This window comes from Lissotriton vulgaris, chromosome 2_1 (genome assembly GCF_964263255.1).
Source record: "Lissotriton vulgaris chromosome 2_1, aLisVul1.2, whole genome shotgun sequence".
Classification (NCBI taxonomy): domain Eukaryota; kingdom Metazoa; phylum Chordata; class Amphibia; order Caudata; family Salamandridae; genus Lissotriton; species Lissotriton vulgaris.
The window spans coordinates 184,072,068-184,091,381 of record NC_141687.1 but is presented as its reverse complement, the minus strand read 5'-3'; the positions used below and the strand labels follow the sequence as shown (position 1 = coordinate 184,091,381).

General features: G+C 45.7%; 1 protein-coding gene across 2 annotated transcripts in view; it reads left to right on the top strand.

The window, feature by feature from the left end:
- Nucleotides 1-17,846, top strand: part of FKBP6 (FKBP prolyl isomerase family member 6 (inactive)) — a 369,961-nt gene extending 352,115 nt beyond the window's left edge. The window contains exons 8-9 of one of the 2 annotated variants that reach the window (XM_086958501.1): nt 16,156-16,241; nt 17,379-17,846. In XM_086958501.1, the coding sequence (XP_086814627.1) occupies nt 16,156-16,240 (85 nt within the window). In that variant the 3' untranslated portion in view covers nt 16,241; nt 17,379-17,846. The remainder of the gene's footprint in view (nt 1-16,155; nt 16,242-17,378) is intronic. The other variant, XM_086958499.1, reaches the window with a different exon arrangement.
- The last annotated feature ends 1,468 nt before the right edge of the window (nt 17,847-19,314 follow it).

Here is a 19,314-nt window from a genome sequence, read left to right as displayed (position 1 = left end):
TTGACACAAATGCAATTGAACATATCAGAACACGCATTCAAACTAAATGCACAGGTCAAAAGAGACAGGAGAGGGGCATTACTAGAGTTATGAGTCATCTTTGAAGAGTCCCAGATCGATTACCCTACACTGCTGATAGCAAGCAAGGCGTCAGCGCCTCCCCATCATATGCGGGTATGGAGTTGCTCGCGCCAGCTCCCCCCTGCATTTGGTCATTCCAATCCACCAATAGTAGAAGCTGGTGCACCTACCCCACCCCACCCCACCCCCGAAAGACAGGCAGTTAGGCCCGAGCATGAGAAACCAAAAAGCCAGGAACACAAGACCATTCCAAAGCAACCCAAGTCCCTCGAAAAAATCCCCGAAAGCTGACCCCCCCTTGTCTACCATGTTCAACAAATTGAACCTCAGCAGAATAGAGAACACGCACTCCCACTGGTTCAGACAAACATACACGAGTGATAGGGAGATTTGTGGCGTTTCTAGACAGTGATAATTCAAGTGGGGGTGAGGAAGGGAGCCCCAGCTCCCGGAAACTGTTGACGAGGGTGAAGCTACAGGATTTGTCCAGTTAATCAGAAAATGCACACAACCACACACACTTTGTACTGTCAACCACGGGCCAACAGTAAGAACCCATAGTCCTGGTACTCATGAACAACACACCATACAGCTTCCTAATTGACGTGGGGCAACAAGGTCATGCCTAGTGGAAGGGATATATAGTCCCCTTATCAAAAGACACTACAGTCATGCAAGGGTTTTCAGGTATGATGACATGGATCCCCTTTATAAAACCCCTCAAACTAGAGATAGGAGAGAGTCACGTGAGAGGACAGCTGTTATATTTTCCCTCGTCCCCAACTAATCTATTAGGACGAGACTTTATGGCCGAACTTAAAATGACCTTAAAATAACCTTAAAATGACCCCTGGTATAAACCCCCCCCCCCCCCCCCCCCACCCCACTCACATCACAGGTAGATAAGCAGGCACATCACCTGTCAACTACACTGCCTTCACTGAGACAGTCTTGGATAACATGAAAAACTTCTCGGAGCTTTGCAAACTTGTTAGGCACTGGGTACGTCCTGCATACCGTCTCATATTTGACCATGCAAATGGCACCAGTCTCCAAGGGGAACTCTAGTGTAGAATGCCAGGATTTTCCAACGCAGCTATGGCCGTAGAGAAGTTGACAATCAGCTCCACCCCAACAGCAGTGATCAGGTAGTTGGACAAACACATGGCACAACCATTGCAGACCCGGAACTTAGCCCAACTGGGACCGGGGCCTCAACCCCGACAGGAAGGGTTAACTGTCTGGGAAGGTAACATCGTCACGTAATCACAGCACCAAAATACACAGTAAAATAAAACTCCCCAGTAGACGGAAGAGTAAATAGCACCCACTTCCCACAAAAAAAACTGTACCAAACCAAAAGAAAGACAAATTAGACAACAATGGGAATTAAAACTTTTTCTTGCGTCCAGGGGTTTATGACGACTGAGGGCTGTTGTATGTGTTCCTTCGACCTAGTATCCTCACTAAAGTTCAACATCAATGCACCTCCGCGAGCCAAGGCACCACTCTGCTGCTTATGAACACCACCTCAGGACAGGATTGGATGGCTATAGCCCGGGGGAAGAGGGGTATGATGTGGGGGTGAGGCGGCTGTCCGAGAACATATTTAAAAAACAGACATTCAGATCCCTGTGTCCAAAGTCAATAGGTCGAAATGCCCCCATTCTCAGACATAAGTCCCTGGACCAATGTTTTCTTCACAGCAAATAGTCTCAACTGCATCTCCAGATAGTTAGAAACCTCCTCACAACGGAGGCCCCCTTTTCAGTTCTAAAACTAAGCTGTCCTCAGTAGCGGGAACAAGCATGCTTGTGTGCCTGGGAAGGTAAAAACCCTACAAACTCCACAGTGCGCGCACAAAGAGCCGAGAAAGCTGCGATGCGTCTGCATGGTCGAGTCCAACCTTCAGTTAGAGGGTTCACCAGGGTGACCAGGTGTCCCCAAATTGCAGAGGCAGACACGGTTCATCATCATCACTCGGCAGACTTTGGCAAATGTTTGTGGTCAATGCCCCGGGTTTTTCACTTTGTTCCCAGCCTGGTTTTTCCCTTTTTATGGTAGACTACTGTGCCATACCCCTTCAAAATAGCAACAAAGCATACAGTACATTAGGATGTCCTAGCCACAAACAAGGGACAGCAGATCCGAATACACTGAAAGGAAGCAGGATGTGGAGGGGTAGGTGCCTGGGAGAAGGGGGATCCCCAATGACCACTGCAGCTCTAGACGAAGGTAGAGCGCCGGATGCGCTCACCCACTTATCAGGCATTCCGACTAACAAACGCTCCAAGCCCAGCATGCAGCATGTAGGAAAAGCAGTAGGCCAGACATCGGACACCACAAGATGGCATAGATGGGAGTAAATGGGGGCCACGCAGTAATCACTGTCCCCCCTCCCCATCCGTCTCATGGCAAATGGTGCAGTAGGCAAAAAGAAATGGAAAGCGCTGCACTCCTTATTATTCAATGTAAGTAAATGATTAGTCTCAGTTCGTCTGGCTAGGGTGCTCGAGGTGATCACCTCCAGACATGTGATCACCAGAAGGACCTTACGGATGTAAAGATAATGTAAAGATAATGACTCGAGCACGCCTCAAGGCAAAATTAATTGCTGAAGTATCAATGGCTTGCTCCTATTATTGATTTTAATTCAACCAATAGTATTAATCATATTACGTTATATGATGCATAATTCCTTTGATGACTGTATCAAGTAGGAGCAATGAGAACACAATGTAGATGGTGTGTAATCACTTCACAATTTTAAAAGAAACCCCAATGCATTTACAGCCGCAGCACTTCTTCAGGGGGAATATTTCTGAAAGGAAAACAAAATGGAAAAATGTATAGCAAGAGCCCTGAGGGGAATGCATCTAAATAATTCTGGGCATGCAGGTGATCTAACACAAACGTGATCAGTGAAGGGTGAACAGGATGGTATAATCGTGATCGGTGAAAAGATGAGGCAGGAAAAGACTGCACAAGAGATGGTGTAACCATGCAACTGGCGTAATGCATACTGAAGTGCGGTCATGCCATCATCGAGTCTAATGGTAGTGCCATAGTAAACCAAATGCTAGAAATACCACGGGCACTTGAGTAAGTACACAACATTATTAGTGTCACACATGGCATTCACCTGAAGGTGAATAGGAGTTCCTTGTTTGGGGTGCAGTAATGTAGTACCAGGTATAATGCTGTTGCAATTGCCACAGTTGTGGCACAGAGCTTTGCCTTTATATATTGTAGAGATGATGTTGCGAGGATCTCAGCATTTGTTGAATGTTTTTTTGATCGTTGGTAAGCGAAGATGGGTTGGCTCAGATAGATGTTATTAAAATCATGTTCTAATTGCAGTAGTTGCCAGTGTTTAATGATAGATTGCTTGATTTTGGTTCTGTAGATGGAATATTTCGAGACAAATACATATCGAGTCTGTGGCATCTGTTCGGATTTTTCTGGTTAGGAGTTGTGTGCGATCTTTGGTTTGCACTCTTTTTTCAGCTGTTTTGATGATACTGCTGGGGTAATCTCGTGGAATAGATTTGTTGATGATCTTAGAACTGTGTTTATAAAGCTTCCCCTGTGGATGCTATTCTTTTGGCTCTCAGAACTTGAGAATAGGGTAAATGTTTCTTCAGGCTCATTTGGTGGAAACTTGTAAAGTGCAAATAGTTGTTTTGGTCCGTAAGTTTGGTGTAAATTCAAGTCTACAACTTGTGGTCTACAATTTTAATGTCAACATCTAAAAACAATATTGGAGATGAACTGATTGTGTGGGTAAATTGTATTCGTTCATTAACTTGGTTGAGGTGACCAATAGCTGTAATCAGCTGTATTTCTGAACCAGTTAACATTAAAAAGATGTCGTCAATGTATCATTAATAATACTTGTAGGTGTTCCTGCCAATCGGAGTTCGTCAGAATGTGGTCTGTTTCATAATGATGCATGAACAGATTAGCCTACGCCGGGGCGGCGCAATTACCCATGGCTACTCCTGAAAGTTGAGTAAAGAATTTTTCAGAGCATTTAAAATAGCTGTAATGCAGAGTAAATTGCATTAGTTCCATGAGGAAAAGTTCCATAGCTTGTAATCGGAGATTGTGAGGAATGGATGTATAAAATGAATTGACCTCAATGGTACAGAGGAAAACTGGTTGATTGGGATCGATCACGATGTTACTGATTTTTATGAGGAAATCTGTAGTGTCTTGAATATAGCTGGGCATGCTTGTGACACTGGCTTGTAAGTGTTTGTCGATGTAAGTTCCAATCGGCTCGCGAATGGAGTTACAAGTACTCGCAATTGGTCTGAATGGGGGTCTTAAGGCGTCTTTATGAATTTTTGGGACCATATAAAGATATTGAACTTGGGGATGGTCTTTGATTAGAAAAGTTTTGTCTCGTTCTGAGATGGTTCCCAAAAGTACAGCCCGGTCAATAAGAGTTTGAAGAACATCTTTGAATTCCTTTGTAGGGTCGGAATCAATTTCCATGTAAAGACTACTGTAGTTTAAATGAGCGGTCACGTTGTCTTTCTAGTAACTGGTATCGAGGATGATGAGAGCGCCATCCTTATCAGCCTTGCGAATTGTAATGCCGTTATTGGCTGCGAACTGTGCTAAAGCTTGTCGTTCATGCTTAGACAAATTAATTTGTGCTGGCGGTGATTTTGGAAAATGGTGTGCAAGTCCTTTTGAACCAAAACTTCAAAAGTGTCAAGAATCTTATGACTTACTGGTGCAAGAAAAGAACTTTTAGGTCTTAAGTCCATTAGAGTACTGGTGCCTTCTCTAGTTTGTGGTTTGCAAATGTTGTGGAAAAAATGCTTAAGTCTAAGAGATCTCATACATTTGTAGAAGCAGACTTGGGTGTCCAATTCATTAGAATGATAGGTAAAGACGAGCCTACCTAGTACTTTAGTTTGTGCAGCACTGATGTTCGTTTTGGAAATATTAATGACTACGTTTTGTGACTCCTTGTCGATTGCGCCACTGGTTGTTGGATCTTTTGAACTGTGTCCGCCTGGATGCCGATTTGGTTGGTGCCATGTCCTAAAAAAGACGAGGCAGCTGTTGTCGAATGTGTAGAGGAGGAAGTGCAGTAGGTCATGCAAGACTTAGGGAAAACTCCCAAAACTAAAGAAAGCAGTCCAGAGTTAGCCTAAAAATGGGTTTCTAGAGAAAGGGAGGAGTCTAGATACTTTTGGCCACAATGGAGGTTCACATTGCATGCCACATGCTGGGAACAGAATACATGCACACAAGATCTCGAGGCACGTTGCAAACACTCACAACTTTATAGCGACACGACCCCTCATCGCATATTCCTGCTGAAAGACGCAACTCTCACCGACAGCACCCAAGTGTGCACATTAGGCGATACACACCCTTAGGAAGATAGTGGCGCACATGGTGCCCTTGCTGCAACATGATGCGATCCTTTTCCTATGCTCATGAGACCACTACATAAATATATTTTGCACCAATATAAGCACCCAGTTAGGAATTTGGGGGGATCATCAATGACTCAGAAAATGATTATTCTGTCTGGTAACCAGTAATCGCCCTTAAATTCTCAAAGCTATCAAAAGATACCCCAACATGGGGCCACCTTCTGGTACCTCACCAAAATCGCGACTAGTGGAGTTTGAAGAACACACGCACTAAGGTAAAATATAGGAACCCCGAAAGCCATTGCTTACGGTGCATATGTAATGTTTCAAAATTAACACATTATTGGAGTTCTTATCCAAACCACAGAGATTTCAAGTGCACCACCACCCAGCTGCCAATATGAAACAAACCAGCACGGACAAGAAGTGTACAATCAAGACTTTGAACTAACACTGCAAACATTTTGTTTGAACTAATAAGGGAAACCACAATCACAGTAAGACCACTGACTCCTCTTTGGAGACCCATATCAAGATCTGCAATGCCAAATGAGAAGTAACTTATGATTGCATTTTTATGTTTCCTCTGTTTCCTGTAGGTGATACCAGACTTTTTCACTGTCGAGGAACTGCTTAGTCAAAAGGAGTCTATTCAGAAATTTTCACAGCGCTTGCGTAGGGATCTTGCCCAGGTCATCTACAATAACACTTAGCCAAACAGTAGCATCTCTCATGCACTACATAGCGCCCTTTGGCACAACTCATGGTATCAGCACATGACCGCAGTGGGCTCCCAAACATCAGCCATGGCATGTTATGTCTTTTCATTGATACTGCATGCAGGAGGCGCAGAAAGATACTACTTATCCCAAGAGGTAGCCCCCGAAAAAGTTAAATGCCTTCACCTTTATGTGCGCTGAATATGGACCAAGATCTAACCCAACAAGGTACAACACCACAGGGTAGTGGTAAATTTGACCTGATATGAAACCAACCCAACGGTTTTGTACCACTTCACTAAACTCAGTTATATCCAAACCGAGCTGGATACGATGCGTAGAAAGGGGACCATAGGGGAGGATACTATTTAGTGTCAAGACTTACCAGAAAAGAGATTCTTGGAGGTAGCAAAATCTCCAACTCTGTGTACAAACACATCTGTCCTGCCTCCATTTGTAGCCCAAGGGTGTTCGTTAGCGTATCTGGGGCAGTCTTCTTTAACAACAAGTGGACCGGTGATATGGAGTTCCTGTGCGGGGCCGTCCACCTCAATGATATAAAGGGAAATGAGTCACATTGGGGAGGGTTGTTTGAGAGCATGAGCATCCCAGGTCAGGAAATCTGGTACACCAAGGTGGGTGGATACATTTGGCTAGAAGGAAATGGACAGCCACTAATTGTATGGAAACTTACTCTGTACTCCTTGTGTTACAAAGGTAAAGGAACGCTTCCACTGTGCACAAATGCGAACTGCGGCACGATTATGCACATAACCGATATGCAATGGAGCATCTCCAGGTTGATGGATTACTGCTAGCACTGCAGAAAATTTGCTTATACTCTGCTTGTCCTGGAATGGTGCGAACTCTGTTCTCTGGTCACAATGCACCTCACAAAGCTGATCATTCCTGGAGAAGAACTGCCAGACTTGTACCACCACCTGTTAGGGGAGAAGACAACTTTGTTGCATCATGCTTGTGAAAAGATAGCTGCAGATTCTCCAGTATTGGGGTGTCTTTCATAGATTCACATGCCTGAATCATTCCCCGTCGTAGGAGTGGGAGTCCCAAGGTACATAAAAAAGCAATAATATGCATATAATAGCCAAAAAAAACCTTGGTAATAACCAACCAGGAAGTAAAGTAGCCCTAAGCTACAAAGACAAAATGTCCACACATGACTATCCTAGTCATTTTGCATAGACCAAAATGCAGCCAATCAGGCGACAGCACCCACCAGAATGTTCTCCCCAGAGGCTCAGGCTCTCAGATTTTCTACCGCACGTCGTGTGAAGGGAGTCTCCCTGAGCTCTGCTCAGTACTTCTCAACTTGGCTGTTTTTTTACCTACTTTAAAGATGTCATCTTCTAAATCCCTCTTCAGGCTTTGTGAATCTTGTGGGAAGTTAAGGCTTTTTAAGGAAGATCCCCACAAGAAATGTATTTATTGCCTGTATGCAGACCATGAGGTAAAGAATTGTAAGATCTGCAGAACCTTTCCTCAGAAGACCCTCAGAGACCGGGAAGGTTGCCTTCTCCTGTGGCTGCAGAAGATCAAGGACCAGGACAACCCCATATCTGAGGTAGGAAGTTTGGCTTCGGGGTCGACTATGTCCTCTAGAAAGAGGAAGATTGAGGAAGAGGTATCTTCTCCTGGGTCTAAGGTGCCAGGAAAAGCTCAATCCACCAAGGATTCTAGCTTGCCTTCCTCCTCTACCGCAAAAAAGGCTTCTCCACCTTCTAAATCTGGACTTAGTACGCCCCTGTGAAAGTCTGGAAAGTCCTTACCTTCAAAAAGACTGTCTCAGAAAGTATTACCTCAGAAAACGACCTCGTCGACGGCTCCTCCGTCGACGATCACCTTCTCTGACGCGTCCTCTACGTCGACAGTCACTTTTTCATCAACAAGACATAAGATGATAATGTCTTCGGCTTCTTCCCCATCAATGTTGGTCTCAGTTTCAGTACAACCCATCTCGTCGACGAAGATAATGCCTTCAATCGTCGATGCGCCTTCATTGACGAAGAGTAAAAAGGTCCCGTCGACGAGCGCATAGTCGACGAAAAACACCTCGACGACGCCTAGCCCGTCGACAAAAGTCACACCGTCGACGGATTCCTCGTCGACGAAGCTCACCTTGCCGTCTATGACCTCACCGGCGACGATATTTCCATCGTCGTCGACAGAAACATCGACGACGAAGACTGCCTCGTCGTCGAAGACATTGTCGACGAAGACTGCCTCGTCGACGAAAGCATCTTCGACGATGATGGCCCCGTCGACGAAGTTCACTGTTTCGTTTGTGGCCACAGTTCATACACCATCTCCGTCGACGCCTCTTCTTTCATCATGCAGAAAACTCCAGGTTTGGTCTGCTGCTCCATCTGCGACCTCCTTTGCCTCGCCATCTATGGAGGCTTCTTTATTGGAAAGAAGGGGCTCTTCTTTAACGGCTCTCTCCCCGCTGAAGTTGCCTGAGCAACTTTTAGACTCAGAAGAGGATGAAGAACAGTCTGATGTGGATGAGCGGTTCCTTGCAGCCAGAAGTCCATCTGAGCTGCTTATAAAATGTCAAGAAGAAGATCATGAGGAAGAGCAGCTTCCTGAGCCAACAGGTCAGGCTCCTGCCACGGTGCCTACAGCACAGATGCCGTTAGCTCTCCTTAACAACTTGCAATATATGTTGGACGACTACTATCGCCGGTTTCCTCCATCTGAATCGGCAGAGTCGCTCCCTTCAACGCCTATGTCTCAAGTACCTGTATCAACGTTGAGAACCCCATGGCAATCTTTTCCGACACCTGAAGTACATTCCACAGTTCCCCCTTCTCCGGCGCAATCCCACCATACGCAGGAGGCTGGTACAACTAATGACGACAGAGAAGAAGTGGATGATAAATCTGTACTGTCGGAGTGGGATGACTACCAGACGGAAACCACATCACCTACTACTTCTCATACCGCGGCCTGTAGATCTTGCAGGATTCCACCTTATAATGGAAAGAGCATCGAAGAGGTTCTTAATCTCTATGGAAACGAAACTGAACTGGATTCCTATGATTTTAAAGATCAGCCACAAAGACAGGTGAAGACGATTCCAATAATAGACTTTATCTGGAAGGAGGGACTTAAAATCATGTCACCTCCAAATTCTTTACTTGCAGTTTTACCACGTGTGGACAAGAAATATAAGGCACCTCTCGCCTCACCTCCATGCCTTATAGGGCAATCAAAGATGGAGTCAGCTGTCACCCAAGCTGCCCAGAGAAGGGCTAGAAATCCATCTTCTCTAGTAACCGCTCCGCCTGACCAGGATGGCAGACGCCTGGACTCCATTGGCAAAAAAGTTTCCACAATAGCTGCAACTACTGTCTGTGCTGCAAACTCCCTGGCAATATTGGGGAGATATGATAGACAAATGTGGTCGGATGTATCACTTTATATTGAAAAGCTTCCAGAGCCTGAAAGAGCAGAGGCTAGGAAAATATTACATGAAGGAGAGTGCACGTCTGCAGAGATGATTGATGCAGCAGTAGATGTGGCATCTACAGGCTTTCTGCGGTTGGCAGGAGCAGCAGTGCTGAGAAGGCAGAGTTGGCTGAAGTCAACATCCTTTCGCCAGGAGGTCCAAGCAAAAATCATTGATATGCCTTATGATGGGGAGTTTCTCTTTGGCCAGCATATTGATGAGGCCCTCCAGGCCATAAAGAAGGATACAGAAACGGCAAGGTCGCTGGGAAACCTTCAGTTTTGAAAATCGCCCTTTCATGGTGCCAAAGGACGGGGATCTTTTTCCAATACAGTGGGCTACTCTCAGCAGCGCTCATTACAGTCCTCACAAGGTAACCAGCGGTATCAACCATATAAACAACAAACATACGGACAGCGAGGTAACAATTACTCGCAAGGAAAAAGGAAGCCTTCTTACCGAGGACGAGATTCCTCCAGAAAGCAATGAGACGCACCACTTGCTGCTGCCTCTGCCCATCTGAAGGTCAAAAGTTGGCGGGAGAATATCCCATTTCTTCTCGAATTGGTCCAAAATTACTACAGACAGGTGGGTCCTAGATGTAGTGGCCAGGGGCTACGCACTAGAATTAGTCAAAACCCCTCCAAATTCTCCTCCAAAGGTGCACCACCAGCTAACCTCAAGGAGCTGTACTCCCAGATAAATGTTATGATTCGGAAAGGAGCAATCGAAAAAGTTCCCCAATTGCAAAAAGGAAGAGGGTTCTATTTGAGGTTCTTCCTCATACGCAAGAAGTCAGGAGAATGGTGCCCTATCCTCGACCTGCGTGCCCTCAACAAATACCTAAAAAAATTATCCTTCCGGATGTTAACACTGCAAGAAATCCTCCAGCTTCTTTCCACAGGGGATCACATGGCCACCCTCGACCTTCAGGATGCTTATTTTCATGTACCGATCCTTCCCAGGCACAGGAAGTTCTTAAGGTTCAGGGTGGCTGGCAGGGATTTTCAATTAAGGGTTCTCCCATTTGGACTTCGTTCAGCGCCCCGTATGTTCACAAAAATGTTAGCTCCAGTAGCGGCGCATCTTCGACTGGAAGGCTTTAACATTTTTCCGTACTTGAACGATTGCCTTATCAAGGCCAATTCTTTAGGAGCAGCAAGAGTACATGTTCAAAGACGTCTTACTCTATTTCAATCTCTGGGTCTCTCAGTCAATCTAAAAAAATCCCATCTAACTCCGTCACAAAGAAAATCGTTTCTGGGAGCCACACTAGACACTCGGCTCACTCAGGCTTTCGTCTCAAAAGAAAGGCAGCTCATGTTTTGCAAGATGGCTCTCCTCTTACAACGAAGAGAGTACGTTTCAGTTCGAATGTTCAAATCCTTTCTAGGGATGATCTCATCCTGCATGCCTCTGATACCTAACTGTCGTCTCTGAATGAGACCTTTACAAGAGGAACTCGGCCTCCAATGGGTGCAGGTTTCGGGGTAGTTCGACAACAGGATCAGCGTAACTTACCGTATGAGAGAAGCCTTTCACTGGTGGATTCAAAAGGAAAACTTGCAAGAAGGATGTACATTCCTGACGGAAGTGCCAAGTTATACCATCACCACGGATGCTTCCCTCGAGAGATGGGGAGCACACCTTCAGGGAATGACTGTCAACGGAAGATGGAATACACAGCAATAGAAATGGCTCATAAATCTGCTAGAGCTTAGAGCGTATTTTCTGGCCCTGAAGTCCTTTCGAACAGTAATAAAGGGGTCCAAAGTTCTAGTCAGAACAGACAATACAACAAGTATGCATTACTTAAACAAGCAAGGGGGTACAAAATTGGCCCTTCCTTCTCAGCAAGCCCAAGAGATTTGGGATTGGGCTCTGGATCACAAGATAAACCTTTCAGCTGTTCACGTCCCAGGGATATCCAATGTGCTAGCGGATTCTCTCAGCAGATCTGCAATATCCAATTACGAACCGACTCTGGACCGAGTCTCTAGAGGATGGGGTCAACCCGCCTGGACTTATTTGCAACAATCCAGAACCGGAAATGCCCACACTTTGCAAGCTGGATTCCCCACACGGACTCATGCGGGGATGCGCTTTCGATGAACTGGTCTCAGATATATGCATACGCCTTTTCTCCGATTCCTTTGGTTCCCAGAGTCATCCTGAAAATGAAGAGGCAGCCATGTCGCCTCATTCTCATTGCGCCCAGGTGGCCTCGCCAATATTGGTTCACCCAGCTTCTCCTCCTCTCGGAGTGTGATCCCATTCAGCTTCCATCAATACCGAATCTTCTGACAATTCAAAGAGGCCAAATTTGTCACCCGGACCCAGCTTCCTTGAAGTTAGCAACTTGGCTCCTCAACACGTTGAATTCACCCATCTAGATATCCCTGAGGATTGCCAAGAGATTTTGGCCAATGCTAGAGCGCCTGCCACTATTCAGCCATACAAACTTAAATGGAAAAGGTTCTGTTCTTGGCGTCACTCTGCCAATCTACACCCAATTTAAGCTAAACCAGAACAGATCTTGCTGTTCTTTCTTCATTTGGCTAGATCAGGCTCATCTCATTTCTCACTGAAGGAGTTTTTGGCAACCATTTCCAGATTCCGTCAAGATGGCTCTAATTCTCTTTATTCTGCTAGATTAATCCAACAATTCTTTAAAGGTCTATTCCGAATGTTTCCTCCTATTCGACGTCCACCTCCATCTTTTTACTTGAATGTGGTGCTTGCCCAGCTCATGCGGCACCCCTTTCAACCTATTCACAAAGTGGATCTCAAGTTCCTTTCATGGAAAGCTTCGCTACTTCTGGCACGGACGTCGGCTCGTAGGGTCAGCGACATTCAGGCATTTACTATCAAGTCTCCTTATTTACAATTAACTTCAAATTCAGTGGTGCTGCCTACCAATCCAAGTTACATTCCTAAAGTTCCCTCTGACTTTCATCCTAATGACAAGACTAAAACGTCCCAAATTACATACACAATGTGCATAGGTTCTAGATGGAAGATTGCAAAGGCAAAAACTTATACCACTGAAATTTTCATTAACATTGTTTGGTAATGTATAACTAGAGAGTCAGAACGTCAGCAAACACAAAATGATAAAAAAACAAAGAAATTCAATGTCTAAAAACAAGTTTTCAATTTATTACACACATTATAAAAACAGTTGGTTAAAAACAGTTCATACATAAATACATTGCATGGTTACATTTAAGAAAACAAAGTCGATGCTGCGTTTCGGTGATTAACAAGGATGTTCACCTTCTTTGTAAATTGTAAATTGCCAAAGGCCTCTTGTATCTTGTTTTTGCTAGGTTTTTCATATTCAAGTAACAAACAGCAAAAATACCTATTTGGAGCTGAAGCATATACCAGTAATGTGGTACCTGTTGATTTTTCTCATTCTTTTTACATTTGCAAGCCCTTTTTAAATGTCATATCCAAGTGCAGTTTTGTCGCCAGTGATACCTATTGTCGCTGACTTGGCTCTCAAGGGAGACAGGAGATGGGCACGCGCAGGCTGTAGGCCAGACGGGATATGTGGATGTGCGCGTGAACACATGCTAGCATCCACTGTGACTGTGAGCCGTTCCCGTTCATTAACTTTCACTTTTATTGTTAAACATATACAGCTGGCGCCCCTCCCTGCAAGTCGCACGCAATTGTACGTTACAGTTAAGCTGGCACAGCGGCTAAAAAGTAATCAAAGGCTGGTGAGGTGCTTTGCTTAAGTGCAGTTTGTCGTAGCAGCGCGGCGCTCGCAGGCACGGCAGTGCCGTCACTCACCCGCCTTGGTCGCCTCCCAGTAGCTCTTCTCGGGCAGGTAGGCTCCTCGGGTGTGCAGCATGGTGTGCAGGGGCTGCTTTTTTGTTGCTATGGCGGCCCCCCTCCCACGGCCTCGCGAGCCTCGCAGCACTCCTCAAGCACAGCGACGATCCCCGGATGCGCCACCACTGGGCACGAGCCGCTTGGCACGCCGATGTGCACGCTCACAACATGCCTTTCACTTTCACTTGTTTATATATTAGTTACAAGTTCTTTACGTGCCCAGAGTAGACAAGAGAAACGCGCTGCTGGGGGCAGATCAGGATGCAGACAGTCAGCTTCCTGCTCCTGTGGTCTCTGTTGACCGATTTCCCGATTAGAGTTCTTGTTTAATGCAGGAGTCAGCTGTGTCACTTTTCTGGCGCGCTGCTGAATGTACGTTGGCCCAGTTTCTACACTCTCCTCCGTATTACTGAGGGCCCACACCGGCAGATTGCTCGTCACTTGTCTTTCAGGGCCTCGCCATACGGCGGCATCCTCACACCCCCTTAATTATTAGCAACAGGGACTGTGGCCCACTTTGGTGTTTCACGCCAGGCAGGCAAGCGGCGTAGTGCCTCGCAAAGGATAAGGCCTTCCACGAATGCCCCGGTTTTCCCCGTGGCTACCCGGGATTTCGATACTCTAAAGCCAGTCCTACTTATGTTTTTTCCTCAGACCCGGACTAGGCGGGGTCCCTGGGACACACAGCTGGATGTGAAACAGCTGGTCCTTTTACTTCCGTTACACGGTATGTCGTATTTAATTTGTAGCAAACAAAACAGGTGATGGACCGAATGTGGATCAATGTCACACATTCAACCCAGTCAAAAGATCTGGGCCCAAATCCATCGTTTTTTTGCACTCCACACCACCCTGGGTTAGACAATGGCGATATGCAAATCAGCTCTGACCCTGTGCCCCATGGGAACAGTCCAGTCTGAACTACAAAAGCCATGTCCTTCCCAGAACGGAATCAAGCATCCGAGGACCGGACCGGTTTCGAGGTAACACCTCTCATCAGCCCGGCTAGCTTGACTCCAGTGGTGTGGAGTGCCTGGGACCCACGTCTGAGCATCCCCAGCGCACTTATGGCGGCAATTGCAAACAAAACAGGTGATGGACCGAATGTGGATCAATGTCACACATTCAACCCAGTCAAAAGATCTGGGCCCAAATCCATTGTCTTTTTGCACTCCACACCACCCTGGGTTAGACAATGGCGATATGCAAATCAGCTCTGACCCTGTGCCCCATGGGAACAGTCCAGTCCGAACTACAAAAGCCATGTCCTTCCCAGAACGGAATCAAGCATCCGAGGACCGGACCGGTTTCGAGGTAACACCTCTCATCAGCCCGGCTAGCTTGACTCCAGTGGTGTGGAGTGCCTGGGACCCACGTCTGAGCATCTCCAGCGCACTTATGGCGGCAATTGCAAACAAAACAGGTGATGGACCGAATGTGGATCAATGTCACACATTCAACCCAGTCCAAAGATCTGGGCCCAAATCCATCGTTTTTTTTGCACTCCACACCACCCTGGGTTAGACAATGGCGATATGCAAATCAGCTCTGACCCTGTGCCCCATGGGAACAGTCCAGTCCGAACTACAAAAGCCATGTCCTTCCCAGAACGGAAGCGTTCTGGGAAGGACATGGCTTTTGTAGTTCGGACTGGACTGTTCCCATGGGGCACAGGGTCAGAGCTGATTTGCATATCGCCATTGTCTAACCCAGGGTGGTGTGGAGTGCAAAAAAACGATGGATTTGGGCCCAGATCTTTGGACTGGGTTGAATGTGTGACATTGATCCACATTCGGTCCATCACCTGTTTTGTTTGTATTTAATTTGTAAGCACTATTTTCTTTCATGAGTTTCTCCTACTGCAGGTACGACATCCTTTCCTGCAACATTAAGCACGCCATGCACGCTTTCACTTTCCGAGCAGCCCAGGACAATAGCAGCCGCTTCTTTGAAGTCAAATAGGTCTCGCATTTACAAGAGTTTCTGCTATTGGCGTTGTAAATGATAATGCCTTTTATGTATGTGTTAATTATCAAAACAGATAAATAAAAGGCATTGCCATTTACAATGCCAATAGCTTAAACTCTCGCAAATGCGAGACCTATTGCATTGCAAATGCTTGTTTCAATGTACTTGTTGGAGACCTCACTTTCTTGACTTGCACTTGAAATCAGAAAGTCTGAGGCCCTCCTATGAACACTCGTCCTTTATTTATGTTCTTTGGCAGGTATCCAGTCTCAAGTGTTCCTTTTGTGCACATAATGCAACAACACACTCTCATCTGTGGACATTGAGCGTTGATCTCGGTAGGGGTTTGTTGTAGATTATCAGAGGATGCTGGCTGTTGAGCATCCTCTGGCTGGTGCCCAATGGCTCTGAACGGAATTTGTGTGGTCAGGTTGATGAGTTTGTAAAGTGATAACCTAAAACATCCAGAGCATGGGGTACAAAGTAGAGCTTAAGCTTGCATTTGAGCAATGGTATGCAGGGTTCTGCACACAAGATTCCACCACAAGTGTAATCATTGATACTATAAGAAAGGCTATATCAGGAAAGCTTGTGTTACATAGAATGCTAATGCTTTTGTTTTTATTTAATCTTTTTTATTAGCAATGTGTTGTTTAATGCAACATTTTGTTTGCAGCTGTTATCGGGATTACATGGAGAAGCAAAAACAAATGTGCGGCCGGATGTTTGCCCCCCTCAATCCAGCGCTGGGACAGGATTGAGGTAGGGCATATGCGGAAGGTGTGGAGATGCAGCAGAGATTACAGGCTTGGTGTGCGTTATTTGCCCATTTGTGGCTTTGATGAATGGTACTAAGGTGAAATAGAACTACTTTCATCTTAAAATATTTCTGATTAGGTGAAAATAATGCATCTACTCGCCTTCAACGTGTAATTTGTCTCTGTTGATCCTGAAAGTAGTTTAGAGACGGGGACCTAAAGTTCTCAATGCTGCTTTGCAGTCCTCACATCCATTGTCTTCTCCTGTCCCCTTCTCACACATAATGACAAAAAGATGTTCCCAAGTGTACATGAAAAGAATATTGCAAAGACCCTCAGTTTTTTGTCCAGTAGCAGTTTCCTTCCACATGGTCACAGAACTAAAATATCTTAAGAATGTTGACTTAGATTTACTTCCACCATGTATCTTACTTCCTGCTGTGTGGTGTACGGTGTCATGTCTGACAAATGTGCACCCTTCTCATGGGAGTCCTTTAGTGCACAGCCCAAAAAAAAAATTTCAATAGTAAGTTAGAATCCCCACTGTGACAGTTTATCACAAATATTCAGCATTGCTCCATGTGATAAATCTTTTAATTTGCTAAATGTGGTTGCATTTAATTGGAGCATTCCTTAAAGATGTGATTTTTTTGCATCTTCAGTCAAACATGATTCAACTCTTCCTTTGAATCGATAGTCCTGTTTCTATGCCCCAGTGCATTCCAGACCCTAGGGGGTCTTTCTTCAGGATGACTTGTATCAGTATGCATCATTACTCAAATATTTATTCTCTAAACATCAATGGTTAGATGCATGGCAGCATTGAGGTGGTTAGTTAAATCTGTTCCAACCACAGATGCAGCATATCCAATAGTCAAGTGCTTGTCAGTAGAGGTGAGTAGTCTGGGTGCTCGGTCAGTGAGAATAGGTGTTGTGTGGGTTTCTAACTGGGGTGGAAACTTGAATTGTATTAGTGCTTGTTCTGATAATTTTTGCTTTTATTAGTCCGCTTCCAGGTGGGAAACGTTATCTCAGGCAACCTTTGGCTGAATACAAATTTCTTCCTGTAAAGGGCATTAGGCAGCTGGTTTTTGTTCTGCTTTCTATTAGCTGCCTGATCTGGTTTGTGTTTTTTCCTCAGATGCAGAGAATGTTGCAGAGAGTTTCCTTCACTTCACCAGATGTTGAGAACTCTCCAGTGTAAAGTGGGTTTGTAAATCCCAGAGGTGTCTGCATCTGCATCTGCTCATTCTCATGTTCTAGAAGATATTTTCCAAGGAATTTAAAGCACACTCCCCTCTCATCACCTAATTATCCTCATTTCATAATTGCTTCATAAGGTGGATTCTTCATTTGAAGAAGCAGTGATTTATGCAGAGTATACCTGCACTTACATTTTGACTTGTAACTGAAAAGAAAAGTTTGGGACCGCACATGGCGGTTGTTATCTGCCACAAGCCTTCATATAATGGAAATGATTCTTGTTTGTAGACAGTTTAGTTAGTATTCTCAAACATACTCATTGTTTTTTTTTTTATGCAGCTGTTTGATACTGAATAAAAGTTGTGGCTGGAGGAGATTCCTTATAGCCAAGCATATTCTGAAAGCCACCGGCGTGGAATGTTATTTAATAGGTTTGTCGATCATAGATGTTTATTCATTGACTGAAAGTGCAATTCTAAATCATCAGCATATAGTGTACAGCCCTTAGTAAAACCCCTACAATTCCTGAAGTTACCCACCAATTTGTTATCTCCCCCCTCATAGAACTGCATGTGTTGCATCTGTAATATGGAAATATGTGCAGGATTAACTGGGAGACTGCCATCAGTAAGTATATGTTCGAGGCATATGAGCTGCAGATCGTACACTTTTGCAATAGATCGCCACCTGGTGTTGGGCTCGGATGATTGCAGGTTGTTGTCTTCTTGGAAGAAGTCTTTGTAGTCACGACATAGGTGACTCCTCCCTTGGACAATACTGCGCATTGTCATCGACTCCATACTCAGATTGTTTTTTTTCGCCGCTGGGTTCGGATGAAAGTTTTCCGCTCCGGCTAGAAAAGACTTTTTCAGCAACTTCGAAGCGTGAAACTTTATACAGACATTTTCGACATCGAATAGACTTTTTCGACCTAACCAGCTACATTCCGGTGCGTTGCCGCGGGCCGTTGGGCCTATCGGCGCCGTACGGCCTACGCCTCATGGACAGAACTCCATTCAAGAGATGCCCGGTATGTCGAGCAGAATTCCCTCATAGCGACCATCACGAGGTCTGCAACCTCTGTCTATCGCCGGATCACGACAAGTCGACCTGCACAGCTTGTGCTTCCTTCCGATCGAAGAAGACCATTCTGGATCGGAGAGCACGTCGACACGTGATGAGGAGATCAGCGCCACCACCAGAAGCCAGCTTTGAGGAGGAGATCGTCAGAGAGGACGTCTCCGAGGATGAGGATCTACTCAAAGATATCTCCGAGGACGAGGCTCCACTCATTGCCGAGGAAGACTCGCCTGATCTCCAGATCATATCAAGGGCAGAGGACTGATGACTCGATTCCATCTCGGCAGCCCGTGAGTACTCTTGCCCCTGCACAAATTACACTACCCAAGCCAAAGGCAACAGTCGGCACTCCGCCCATGGGGCCCAGTTGAGACCGAAATTTACCCTCAGACGCCCCGCCCTCGGGCTCGGCTCCGAGGAAAAAGACTACGCCTTCCGGTGCCTCGGCACCGACAAAACCACATGTGCCAATTCCACCTCCTCCATTGGCACCGAAACATCCTTCGACACCGAAGGGCTCTTAGACACCGAAGCCAAAACACCCGTCGGTGTTCAAAGACAAAGAACCTTTGGCACCCAAACCAAAAGACCCATCGGTGCCGAAGCCAAAGACCGTACCGGATCCGAACACTTTGACTCCGAAACCTTCCGGTTCCAAGAATAAAGACGAAAAGCCAGAGTACCGCGCCGCAGGGCCAACGAGACCTGTCTCCACTCCAAACTCTTCAACCTTGGTACCAAAGACTCCAAGGCCTGATATAGAGACACCTAGACCCTCTAACAAGCCTACCAAG